Source organism: Atractosteus spatula, chromosome 11 (assembly GCF_055471065.1).
Source record: "Atractosteus spatula isolate fAtrSpa1 chromosome 11, fAtrSpa1.hap1, whole genome shotgun sequence".
NCBI classification, from domain to species: Eukaryota; Metazoa; Chordata; class Actinopteri; order Semionotiformes; family Lepisosteidae; genus Atractosteus; species Atractosteus spatula.
The window spans coordinates 30,822,967-30,837,325 of NC_142716.1; the positions used below are offsets into that span (position 1 = coordinate 30,822,967).

At 36.5% G+C, this 14,359-nt stretch overlaps 1 protein-coding gene across 1 annotated transcript in view; it reads left to right on the forward strand.

Moving 5' to 3' along the window:
• The window catches only part of lrrc7 (leucine rich repeat containing 7), a 97,233-nt gene extending 89,587 nt beyond the window's left edge, over nucleotides 1–7,646 (forward strand). Inside the window, exons 26-27 of the mRNA XM_088928155.1 lie at nucleotides 5,216–5,290; nucleotides 6,778–7,646. Coding sequence (XP_088784281.1) covers nucleotides 5,216–5,290; nucleotides 6,778–6,885 — 183 coding nt within the window. The 3' untranslated portion in view covers nucleotides 6,886–7,646. The remainder of the gene's footprint in view (nucleotides 1–5,215; nucleotides 5,291–6,777) is intronic.
• Nucleotides 7,647–14,359: the final 6,713 nt, after the last annotated feature.

Here is a 14,359-nt window from a genome sequence, read left to right on the forward strand (position 1 = left end):
CCCTTCTGCTGAGCTCGAAGTTCTGTGCAAAACAGTCAAGGCCAGCAAAGCAAATTTGTGCCATTTTTTTCTGTTCATACAGTATGTGGCACTTTCCTGGGAATTGTGATTAGAATCTCTGCAGCTCTCTAACCTCTCTGTATGCTTCCCTCAGATGAAGATACATGCTGCTTAATCTTTCCTTTGCTCTGTCAGAAGTATTGTGAGATGAAAAGCATACAGATCTACAACGCATAATAATATTAGGAACATTGGATACATGGAGATAATGTTTGTGGAGATCAACATCAGTGTCCAGTAACTGTGAGCATATTTGCAGCTATATATTTACTGACCTTTTATTTCTGCCTAAATGCAAATATTTACTGGATTATTATTAGAAAATGTTCAGAGTCCTGGCTGATGGAGAAAAGAGCAGCCTTTACAAAACACCAACCAACAAAGTGGAGCAGACACAAATACATCACTATGGCTTGCTGATTCATTCTGGACTGGACACAGATACTAATGGAGAAGGCTGATGTTTATATAATCTTTTATGGATAGGTCCAATATGTCTTGGTGTGCTCAGTGTAATTTGTTACTGCTCTATACCATGGTATTTATTCCTTCACACAAATACATTTTCTCTCTGACTGGGTATTGTGTGAAATTTAAATCTCTGTGTTTTTATTATGTGAGCAAAAATTGTTTAAGCAAGTATACCTTATATAACCCAGTGGAATACTCTAGTTCTCCTGTATTTAAGATTAGAAACTTTAGTACCAGAACTATTTTTGTCCTTTTTCAATATTGAATATTCTTGTTTTGTTTATTCTCTGCTGGGTTGCTTTTCTTTTTAATAACCCACAAGACAGTAAAGGAACTAGAACAGAGCTGGTTTTGTAAGGGACTCTGCTGATCAGTATGTCATTTAAGTCCATAAAACAAAGGACCCCTAACATTTCGCCTTACTTTATTTTTGTAACATGCTATAATCCTCCATAACATACAAAACAAGGCATATCAAGGCATGTTTATGAGTTTGCATCTGTCCCGTTGTTTTCTAATGGAAATATGAGTCACAGAGGCTTTATACTGATTGATCGCTTGACAAGAGAGAGACAATACCTCAGCATCCTTGTCTCTAGTGTCTACCCTTTACAAGAGAGACTCCAGTGCATCCAGCCACATGTTTGATACTGTGCAGTGCATAGTAGTGCTCTTGTCACTTTAGATATGTGTTTGTCTTCCTGCCTATTACCTGACCAAAAAAAAAGTTTAAAATTACAGGCTGTAGGGCCATTATTCCGCATCTCATTATTATCACAAGATTCATAGTCTGTCCACCTGTACTGGAGCTAGTTTATGCTTTACATGCTTCTCAAATGCTTTATAGCTATTAAAGAATGTTTGGATCTGACAGGAACTCAGTGGGTGTTACATTGTGTATATTACATCTTTGGCATGCAGAATCCAGAAAAAAACAGCTTTTTTTGCAAACATTCTACCCTGACCAGGGTCATGGAACCACTGTAGTATATAGTGTACAGTCGATCCCTAGATTAAAATTCTCTTCCAAGTGAGAGATTCCCAACAGTAGTCATGAGGAAGCCCTGTATCAGCTGGGTTTGTTCTTGGTCACAGGCTAATTGGTTTCCATTTTCTTTTCAAGATGTATTTTTTAACAGTGCTTTCAGCTGTCTTTTTTGTTTTCTTAAAAACCTGAATGGGATTTGTAATTGGCATTTAAGTACTGTATATTCCCTGAAATAGTGGATCCACAACTGCTCTTTGCTGGAGTATTCTATTCACACCTGTTTAAACTGATCACATATTAAGAGCTGTTTATACAGAAATAAGACAGACAACTCCTGTTAAATTTGAAGAGAATAAGGAGAGACTGCATGAAGGTCTGAGAGTTGATTTGTTGGATAATGTGCTAGATATAAAAAAAGTTAATATTATTTTAAAATAAGGACTGAGTAAACAAAAGGGCAAGCAAAAGTCTAAAGAAGCAATCAGGTCAATTAAAAAAATAATTATCTCATATGATTAAAAACTCTAAACAAAATACATCTGACCCCTGCTCTGAGGCACAAACTCCAAGCTGAATTGCAATGCCAAAAGAACCGTCTCTTTACATAGGAGAGTTGAATATTTTCTGGAATCCTCTGGGAAACAATGAGCACTTTTAGTGCACAGCTATATTATACTATATTCCATATTTACACAGACCGTTTCTAAACAGCCTACTTTAGGAAAATACAGAACTGGTACAGAAAGAAAGTTTAAGAATGAAAGTAAAGGTGTGCGAACCATACAGCCTACTGTGTTGCCATCTGGTAGCACAGGATTATGCGAGCATATCTCTGGAAAACACTGACTGAGAGCCGAGCAGCCTCTGGGGGGCACAGCAAGGTGACTTTGAAACAGAACTGGTTCACCACTGTCTCAAGAGCCCTTCTCATTCAGCCCTCAACAGCACAAGCTGCGACTGAATTTTGTTCTTGTGCATACATGCCCATGCTCATTTTGTTTTTATTACAAAGAATAGTGAATGTGGATTTGTAAAACTTCATGGCTCCGTAGCAAACACTTCTTCCGATTTCTGTAAAATATGTAAATGGGACAACACAGAGGTCATAAAGAGTGTTTTTGGGTTACGCAGATTTAGAATCTTCCTTAAATCTTTCACTGGATCAAAAAGCTCTGTTTACTTAGCAATTTTCACCTGTTTATTCTAGATATTTATTAACAAATCATGTAATGTAGTGGTAGACTGTACTGTCTTCTATTCTGATTTTTTAAAGAGGTATTATATATATATAATGTAATTTTGCAAAAATGTTTATTACCAAGTAGTTTTGTTTGTTCCCAGAATTGGCTTAGCAAAATGTATGACCTAAATAGAAATCATAATGAAATATTTAGCATTTTTTAAGGAGTTATTTAATGTATGGCAATTGTACTTTGATTTGGATAATGTATTGCATTTCTCCCACATGCCATTTGTTTAATATAATTCATATAGTGCCTTGCAAAAGAATTCACACCTTTGCACAGTTTTCACATTTTGTTGCTGTAATTCTGGTTGTCACAACACTGAAGTAGCAATAATATTTATGTACACAAGAAAATATATATTAGTAAAAAATAATATATTAGTAAAAAAGTAAAATAAAAGTGCTAAGTAAATATATAAAATGAATGAACAATGTAAAAATTAAGGTTGTATAAGTTCAAACCCTTTGCTGTGGCAAAACAAAATGAATTTAGGTGCACAAAATTACCTTAACGAGTGACATAATTAGTCAAGTGGCCTCAGTTTGGTTCATATAATATCAGAATAAATATACCTACCTCTGTAAGTTCTCTCAGTTTGTGAATTTCAAGCAAAGATTCAAACATTAAGACCATGGACCAACTCAAAGCAACTCAAGGTCAAAGTTATGTAAATGCACGGATAAGGAGAAGGGTATAAAAACATTTCAAAGACCTTTAATATCTCTTTCAGCATGCTGACACTGCCTTGATTAGGCTGTTCCCCCAAACTGAGTAGCTAACAAAGAGGAAACTGGTTAGGCCTACTTTGAGTACTTTCAGTTACTTTCAGTTCAGTGACTGAAGAAACTGAAGAACATGGGAAAACCATGTTGTCCATGGATGAACAATAACCTGCTCCCTCCACATATAGGACATGTATTTGACATGATAAAATAACCCATCTTAAATTCTACACGAGGTGTGCAGCAAAGCAGCTGAGTGATACTTGCAAATATCTGACAAAAGGTCAAACAGGACAAAACTGAAACATTTTGGTCTGAATGTAAAGCATTATATCTGACACAAACCCAACATAGTGCATCACTAAGTCAGGACTGCCCCTCCTATCAAACATGGAGGTGGCATCATTATGTTGTGGATGTGCTTTTCATCAGCATGGACTGCGACGCTTATCAAGACATGGAACATGGAACATAGAACTAATTACAGGTAAATCGTGGAGAAACACCTGCTGAGGACCCAAAACTGAGACATAAAGTCAGCGACAATGATCCAAAGCAAAAGACTAAAGTTACACAGGAGGAGTTTAAGAATATGAAGTGAATGTTCTTGTGTGTTCCATTCAAAGTCCTGATTTGAATCCTATTAAGAATCTGTGGAAAGACCTGAAAACTATTGTCCATAAGTGATCCGTATGTAACATCAGAGAGCGTATGTAACACCAAGAGCATTTGTGCTATAATTGCTGTCAAAGGTGCTTCTACCAAATATTGTTCACAGGTCTTTTGCAATCAACTTTTGTTTTTTTCTTTAATTTTTTTCCTAAAATGTACTGGAACTTGGAAATTGTCAGTTTCAAGTTTTATATAAAATATTAAGTTAAGAAAATGTGAATGCATTATTTTGCAATTTCACAAATTGAAATACCATAGGAAGGTTCCTAATTCTTTTGCAAGGCACTGGATATTCTCTAAAGCTAATTCTAATCTGATCATTTAACATGTATCGCTTTATTTTAGAACCTTCTTCAAATTCTTAACTTGTTAATGCTGGAAAAGAGAACTTGAACGCTGAATAAGAGAGAATTGTGCACAGTCCATTTAGAAAGACATGCTCCAAGCAAATACTGTACATGAAATAAGAGAAAAACTGAGATATAAATTACTTAAAAGCAAATTTGTTTAATGTTTTCTATTGACTGGGGTGTGCTTGAAGATTTATATTAGATTACTGTGTAATCACAAATAGTTGCAAGGATTGTTGCATTTATAATTTCTGCCTTGAGACTATCAATACGCTTACTTGAGTCATTAAAGACACTTTTAACTAATGCTAATTTCTCATCTTATTTTGGTACTTAAACATACCAGAGTGCCACATAAATCAAACAATAGCAGCAAATAAAAAAAGTGCCATACCAAGACTCATACTAATTGCACAATGAAACTGTCTCCCTATAAATGTGATTGAGTTCATTTTTCTATGCACAGTGTTGTTCTTTCTAGGGAACAGAGTTTATTAAATTTTATCATAGGTATCAGCACACATTCTAGTTGTTCAATGTGCTCACCTATTTGTGTTAGTTTTTCAGTATACAACCTGCAATATACAGTAGCTAACCAGCAGCAATCAGTTACACTTTTACAATAAAGATCCAGACTGAAAGGCAAAGATTCTAAAACAATCTTTACCATCTGGTTCCTAACCTCATATCACTTTTGACTTATAGGGTATCTTTGTTACTAGGGTACAGCCTGACGGACCTGCCTCCAACGTACTTCAACCTGGAGATAAAATCCTAAAGGTAACCATGTTTCCCATCATAACACATTGTCTACCAAGTCTCCCAGATGGTCCTTTACACCACATTGCCAGTAGAAGCTTTGCATGCAGCAGTCTTTGTTCTCCAGATGTGCATGTTGTGCTTTGTCGTATTAGATGGGCCCATATTGTATTGTTATTCACCTTCAGTTCTGCTTTTAATAAATGTAGTGTTTCCTTGGGGCAGCTGTCCACAAACTACAGTATCTTTGCAAGACCAGGCTTTGTCAAGGTTTACAGCCATAACAACTTTGATAAAAATGACAGACATTGGGAAATGACCGCATAAATGCCTTTCAAAATGTTTTTTTAGTGATTCATCTGGCAATTGCATAATGTATAGCTATAAAAGAGATTCACCTGGTCTTACAACTAATCTTATTGTTCTGCATCTCACAGGCTGCTTTGTCACCTGTGTTTTTGTGTTGTCACCATGAGAGCAATCATGTGCAGGACCCTTAGTGGAGCAAATTTCAGCTGAAGAATTTAGTTCTTGTGTTTTCTAACTCTTTTGAGCTAAATAGTTAAATACATGAAGAAGAAGAATTGCATGTATTCCCTATCATATCAATGTTTAGAAACAACAAATGACTCAGAAGGTGTGTAGGTGTGCACTGGATTGCTCATTTCACTCAGTCACATCCCTCCTTCTCAAAAGGACAGAGCAATCCAGAACCAAGAACGTTCTCAATCAACATATTCAAAGTGTTAATCTCAATCTGCAAGCAGCTCAGAATATGAACATATAGCAGAAAAGGTGGTGTATCCCATTATATTTTGAAAGGCTGTGTGGAAAAATAATGACCACCCCCAACTCATAGATCTTATGTGCAAAATTTGTTGTTTCCAAACTTTTTTTTGTCAGAATACAGTACTTATTGATATATCCTCAATATGGATATGAAAAGGGATATGAATGTGCCTTTATGTGAAATCTACATTTCTGCTATGTATCGTACACATCTGAAGTTTACTGAAGCTGCTGAATTCCCAGGACTGTTAGTTTCATGTAAAGCTGCAGTCCAGACACCTGACGACAACCTTAGCAGTCAAACTGGACAGCTGGCAGTGCAGTCTTCATGGAACTTCTGTAGCTCACTGTGCCATAATAACATGCAGGGAGTGCAGCTCTCCCCTGTGTTATTGGCTTGTCTAGGCTTTGTGTTGCTTTAAATGTGCGAAATTAGAAGCAGACACCCACTCCACAGCCGTCAGACAAAGAAACTTATTTGCTCTCTCCACAGATACAGAGTTAGCTGAGGAAAAGACCTCTAAAAACCAGCTTCTTTCCCCCTTTCTCCTTTACAGCATGTACTGTCTGACTGTGTGTCTTTTTCATTTTTTCTCCTCCTTGACAACATTGTATCTTCTTACCTCTGCTGAGTTCGGCCTGCTCCTGAATCCCTTTGCTGGCATGATCTGTTTTCCAGTGCTGCAGTTATTGATGTGTGCTTCATTCTTGCATTGCAGGCCAACGGACATAGTTTTTTGCACATGGAACATGAAAGGGCTGTGTCTTTACTGAAGAGTTTCCAGAAAACTGTGGACTTGGTAATCTTGAGAGAGAACACAGCCTAAATATTTTTTATTGCAACATTACTTTTCACATGGAAGGGACATTTAAAATTATATCCAAGTTATCAAAACTCATTTTTATCTAGGAACAACATTTGCCAATTGCTGGACCAATGGCAAATACTAGTGCCAAATGTATATTAGGATACATATCTAATAGTGTTACAAATGGATATAAAGAACACAAGGTTTCAAATTTAATGTTGGTGTGATTGAATTCAGTTATATCTATCAGCCTGAGGCTGTGGATTGGTGCAATTTTTTTTCTTTTGGCTTTTAATTTTTTTTTTACATTTTTATGTATTTTTTTTCTAAGTAGGGTTTCATTTAGATTTGAGAGCACGAAAGCACACAAGCTGTTTAGGAATTACATTCACCATAAGCACTGCCTCAACTTTGTATATGCCTTTTGTAAATATATATTTACTTATAACTTACAAAACAGGAGTATAAGAGAGCTGTATGAAGAAAGACATAGAAAAGTATTATGCTATTTTCTTAAATATACAGAATTTATAGATGCCCCACAGAAACCCTCTAGGATATCAAATCTTTTAAAAGATTTTAAAAATAATTAAAAATACCCTTTTGGATACTAATATATATGTATATATTTTACCCCCTCTTTTGGTTTGCCTTTTGATATACATTTAAAATGATTTAAAAAATGGATTTATTGTTGATGAATATCTGCTTTGAGTGTCATAAGAGTTCCCTATTTGCCACAAGTTAGACTGTGTTACAGTGCCATCTACAGGATAAGAGTGCCACATCTCCACATTGTTATTCCTCAACATCCGTGATAGTCACTTGTACTCCTGAGGAGCTTCAGTGCATCAAGAGTTATAGGGAATTTCTGATCCTCAATGACCTGGAAACAGTGATAATATAGACTAGTCCTTCCCAAACCTGTGTATCTATTTATGACCCTATGAGTCCTGTCTTTTTTTTAGGACAAGGTCTTAGTTGCAGGCTAATTAATTACCGTTTTCTATATGAGACATATTATTGAACCTAATTTCAGCACTTAGTTGAACAGGATTTTAAAATGAACAACTATGTTCCAGATTATAAGTTTCAGAGCTCCTTTTATTCATGTGTGTTATCTGAAATTTAGAACTTCCATTGTGGGAGTGTTTGATACTCCACTCTGTCTGTCCTAAACTGATCACAAAGACGGCAATAAGGGAGCATATTCTTAATAAGAGGAGAGACTCTATATTGCTCTGCAAGCTGAAGCTGTTGGAATTCATTTACTTGAAGGCAGGTGTATTGTAAATCAAGGACAGAGTGCAGAAATAATGGGCCTAAACAAGCAAGCAGATCAATTAAAGACAAAGTTTAGCACCCGTGATTATGAATAAAGTCACAAAGAGTCCAGGGTGGGAAGGAAACCAGAAAGCCCTACAAGAACAGGAATATCAGTGCTCTAAGTAGAAAGAACATCCTCTGTGCAGGTCTGCAGAGGTGCCATGGAGACTTCTAGCTGCTGCTTGGGTTTACGAGTCCTGTCTGACACAAACAGTGCAAGAAGGAAATAAAAAGATCCTTTAAAAAGACATCTCCTCCCTCTTTATAAAGTTATATAAATGAAGTGTATGTTTAACCTCAATATACTAACCTTGCATTGTCCTAGAGAAAGGAATATACCAGGCTCTAAAACAACAGAAACAAGCTTTCTTTTTACTAAACATAACTTTGGATTTTTATTTTTCGTTTCTCTGATACTTTTTGAACTATTGGGGAGTTATTATATTGTGCACATACTTATGTCAGTGGCCAGTATGCTACATTAACAAATAAAAAATTCAAACTCTCCTAAAAGCGAGAAAAACACATACATAAATTTAAGACTATACTGTACACTTCATTGTTATGGAAATAGATTATTATTTTTCTGCAAGGTGGATTTCAACATTTGTTGAAAACTGATCTGTTAAGAATTAACTCCAAATTACTGTTGAATAGTTTTCAGAAATGGAAATCTTAATTCCCCAGTAGAACAGGTGCAGTGTACAGTGCTTTACAGTGTTCTGGCATTGTTCTTTGTTGCCTCATTTACTCTTTCCCCCACATTCAGAAATGTGCCATTCGCCGCACATAGAGGAAGCAGTATTATCAAAGAAAAAGCCTAACCACACCAAACATCATCCCAGCTTTTTTCTTTCATTCATTTCTGTTTCAATTCATTTTTGTATAATTGGGCTCTCCAGCTTGTTAAGAAAATGTTAAACAAAATCTGTTGTCCTGAATGTTGAAAGATCTCTAATACTACCTAGGTGTTTTGATTGGGTATTGCCTTTTTCCTAACTTCCACACTTCCTTGAGTCTGCTAACTTCCAGAACCTAGCAATGACATTTTCCCCTGGATACCAACATTTCAAACAAAGCTCTAATCTACACTAGGGACCAAGAGGAGGCAGCCATGGGGTGAACAGTAGTTAATGTAAGGTTGCAGCATTACTCATTTGTAGTATGAGGATGTGAAGGTGTCATTTTTCACAATACGCAACACATTGACTACGTCAAAGAGCTGTTAATCAAAACACCATCTCTGGTGAAAACCTCAGAAACAATAGTTAGAGGCAAGATATTGTATATTTGAAATATTTTCCTGAAATGCATAAGAAAAAGTACACACAAATGCCCTAAAAGTTTTCTAATGGACAGTCCTGTATAAGAGTGCAGTAGAAATGCAGTCCTACTGTGTCCCCGTGTGAGTGACCATCTCTTACCATAATAACTTTATCTGCACTGTACTCTTGATTTTAAAAGCAGCAGCAGTAACAACATTTTCAATTGGTGATATGTGCCTTGTGGTACAATCTATACCCCTTAACAAGTTCTTTTCCTCCACATGTTTCTTTCTGGCACCTGGGCAACCTCCTGCACACAGGAAGGGTCTTTGAGAGTTGAGCACTGAAGGCAAGTGATCTTCCATCTAAAGTTCTTCATGTACAAGGTGCCAGAGTACAGATCACAGCTTGAGCCAGTGACTTCTTTCAGTGACAATACTGTATGTCAGCCTCACAGCCAGATGGCTCTGACGCGTCAACTTCACCACCTATTTTCTACAGGTGGTTTCAAAGTTTGTCTAAATTTTAATACCATATCTCCAGGAACCAAGGCATTTTCAAATAAACTGAGATGGCATTGCTGTATGATTTTTTTTCCTTCTGCTTCACATTAACAAGGTTTTCAGGTGTGGGAAGTATAGAATCTGGAGAAAACGGGTGCGTCTATCTAAAAACTGTTCTGTAAATTTGACGCAAGATTCTGCTTTAAGTATTTGGTTTAAGTGTTCTTTCACTTTGGTTCACCTTAGACATACAGTAAGTGCTCATGAAGGTCAGAGGCCTGGGGAGCCGTCATTTGTCTGCGATACCAGCACAGTCATGTTAGAGTCATGTTTGTACTGCTATTAGGACTTCCCAAGAATTTAAGTTAGCTTTAAAAAACCCCACTAGACAGGTGTTTAAAATCACTACCTTACTGAGGCAATTCTCTAGCCACAGGTTTTAATGCATGCTTTCACTAGGTTTTATACTTATCTTAGGATACATTCAACAATTTAAACAGTTCTGTTGTGTTTTAAATGGACACACTTAAATGTGCTTTTCATTAAAGTTTTCTTTCAAACTTGAATAATAAAGAGGTCTTCAATATGCAAAGAAAGATCAATATAGTGACAATTGGTGCCATATAATCTCTATCAAAGGTGTATGAACAAAGAGCCCTGGAGAAACCTATATTACTTTTTTTACGTAAACAAATGTAGCATTTTATGTGACATTTTTTGAGCAAAACTAAGCACTAATAAGCTCTAGCCCTATAAAAAGGCCTTGGAAAAATCTGTGTCTAGCTTAGCTAGGTACATTAGGTACAAGGTACTATGGTGCCATTGACCAAACTGAAGTTTGGATAAGAAGTAAATTACAATAGTAAGATGAAAAAATGTAACATAACTATAGAAAGCTTTGATAAACAATTTTTTTTTCTACTTAATGTTTTCAGGTAAATTCTTTCTAATATATTGGTATACTTAGCTTTGCTCAAATTGTGAAATTTTATAAACACTACAACAGTGGATGGAAATGTCTTCAGGACACGGAAGGAAAGCTGTAGTATCTGACATGTATAATTATTTCTACAGTAATTGTGGATTTGTGTTATACAAATATATATATATGTATATGAATATAAAAATGTCATTTTTGTATGTGTTTAAAATACAGCTCTATATAAGAAAGCTAATATACGGTAATTTTCAGTCTAATTGCAGTATTGATGTAAATAATTGTGAATGAAGACACATTTAAATAATTTATTCCTATAGATTGTGAATGTATTCCAAGCTTCTGCAGTATGAAGACTTACTTGACTTGAATGCTGCTTCATTTTCTGTGCAAAATGTAATTTTAACAAAAAAACAAAATTATTCAGTTTAGTTGGACAGATTTAGTGAGAGTTTATTATCCTGTTTATTGATTTGCACATGCAAGTTTAATCCTTCCAGTTTTATTTCTGTATTGACACGAAGATATGTAATTGGTAAAGTATATATTATGTGTCTAGAATGCATTTTGCAGATGCTATCTGTATATATTTAAAATAAATTTTAATAAAAAAAATAAAAATGAACAAAACGCTGCGCAGCGTATAACAGAGCCATTTTCGGCTTTGGAAGTACAATTTTTTCAGTATTTAAGAAGTGTTTTGAATAATGTACGAAAGTCTCTTTATTGTACAAATAAAAATGTCACTTTATTGTTAAAAGCCTGTTTCTGTTTTTCTATCCATGCTGTTGCATTCTAATTTAAAAGGAAGGCAAGACAAAATCTTCTAATTAGTGTGGTTAAACTCATCCCAGACATTTAAATCCCAAGATCTGCCTTTTGTAAGTAATACCTAACCCCAGGGAAGTACCTTTTGTGTATGTGCATGTATTTACTGTTTTTATCTACTTCAGTGTGATCTTTTTCAATTGATTTTGTTGCATTGCATTTTGTTCTACAAAATGCACTTTAATTAAATCTTAACACTGTTCTTTATTATTACTTGATCCCCTACTTTGGAAAATAGTAAAATCCATAAAATGATAAAGATTTAAAAAATAGTAATTCATAAACAATGTTATTTAATAAGAATATTTAGCTTCAACTTCCATTTTACATCTTAGGGGTTAGCTCCCCTACAGCTCCATTCTCTTGCACATCACAGTCAGCAGGATTGTGTTTGAAGTCAAACTCACCATGACCAGTACATTACACCCAAAGAAGGCTCTAAGTCGAAATGTTGTGTTTTCTTTCTTCTCTTGTCAGCATGGAATAAACCTATTACTTGTTCCATGACCAGTACTAGGTGTGTACCAGGTGAGGACATCATGAAGTTCATAACCTGCCCTTAGCTTTTCAAGCACCCCTATAGACTGAGAAGATGGATATTGCTGGTCACAGGTTAATAAAATTCTTCTCCCTGACTCTTCTCATGCAGAAAATGTAGCAGTTTCTGACCCTTTTTGACAGGACAATGATAAACTGACAGTAACTGCATTGTAACTAAGTCTCTCTCTGTCATCAGTATTGGTTTTCACTGCAGTTGTGTGGCCTAAAGACCAGTCGGAGAGTAAAAGGGTAGGAGTTTGTGTTAGGCAGCGACAGTATGCTGCAGTTTTGTTCCATCATTGCTCTCTATAAAAAAGGAACAAACATGGGTCTAGTGTCTAGCAGTCATGGAGTTAGACTGTTTTTAGGGATTTGGTGTCCCATTAGGTTTAAAAGGCTAAAGCAGAGTTTGCTTTCCTTAAGGTTAAGGATAAAAATGAGAAGTATAGTGCAGTCTCCCATCATTTAAAATTAGATTTACTGGGGAATCCACTCAGGATAAAGTCAGACTGGGGAGATTTTTACAATAGTGCGGCTTGTGCTCGGGCTGTATAATTTCTCACTGTTTATACAGCTTTATTTATGGTTTATTGACTAAAAGGTTGGCAGCCATACAGTATTTGCATTACAGCAGATAGGGTGCAGGTACCCTAAAACAGGGCATTTGGTATAGCCATTAATTTAGAATTTTTTATTGTTACAAACTCAGTAGCCTGCTTTATTATACTGTGACCACATATGTTTTTCATATCTCAACCTTCTTTTAATAATTTAAGAGTTTACTTAAAGAATCAATTCTGATACATTTAAATGTTAATGTTATTTACAATCTTGAGGTCTGTTACCTTGCAGTGCTGGAGGTACATATACCTAAATTGTCTGGGTCATAGTTGTCCTCGTAGGGTGTCCCTTGGCAAAAAAGGATTGTATGAGATGAGGTCCCAAGCATAGCCAGAAAAATCACACCTGGCAGACGATACAGGGATGCACCCCTGGAGCTGGACCTGATTTTAGTGTTAGCTGGTAACCAGGTCCCTCACATAACAGCTGGGCTCAGCCCAAAATAGCTGCATTAAGTCATCATGTGAGCTTACTCCTGCAAAGTGAAGGGTGAAGGGAGGGGCAATATCATAGTGGCAGCAAGAGGGATGGATCATGATAGACTGGACAACGAAGGCTGGCTGTTGGGACATGGATTGTCACTTCTCTGCACGTGTAGAAGCTGAGCTTGGTCGAAGAGTTGGAAACACACTGACTAGATATGTCAGTGTATGTCAGTCATCACCTCCACGTACTGTATAGCATTGGCTCTGAAATCATACTTCTAAATCAAGGGTGGCCTCTTTTCTAGCATGGAGTTCCCTACAGAAGTGAACCTGGGCAGCTGTGAATACTGTCAAGCCCCTGGATTGATTGTAAAACTCTAGCTTTCAGAGTGTTTCTGCTTATCTGCCTTCCTGAAGACCTGGGTTCATACAGTAACTCTGCTGTTCTGCTGAGGAACTTCAACACAAGGTGGGTAACAATGTTATCTGGAACAGGGCGATTGAGAAGAATTGAGAAGAATGGCCTCCCCAGTCTTAACCTGAGCTTTGTGTTGTCAGATCTCTGTGCTAGTTGTACAGCACTTATAAGTTGTATTATCTTCACAGACAAAGTTGACTTAATATGCATAGTCATATTCTTGAACCTAAGGCCACATGCTGTGCAGATCTGATTTAAGCAAGGGGCAGAGCTGCCAGCTGATCTAAAATGTGAGGTAGGCAGTTGGATTGGTGTGGAGTCCTCAGGGTGCTAGGCTGGTTTCCAGTGATGAAGCAGGAGCTGAGCTCTTGAATAAGCCTCTCAGTTTATAGGTACATCCACATCCGCATTCTACCCTAATCATGAACAGCTCTGTGACATTATGATGTCACAGAGCTATTGAGCTTACTCTCATTGACAGGGTGGGAAATTTAGTTATATATGAGAGCCTTGTAGAATCACTAAGGAGCTTGCTATGGAGTTTGGGTTCCTCATGATGTGCCTTGCTGGGTATGTCCCCCGGTCACAAAGCAGGAGAGCCTGTCAATAAGCTTGGGAATCCCTTAGGA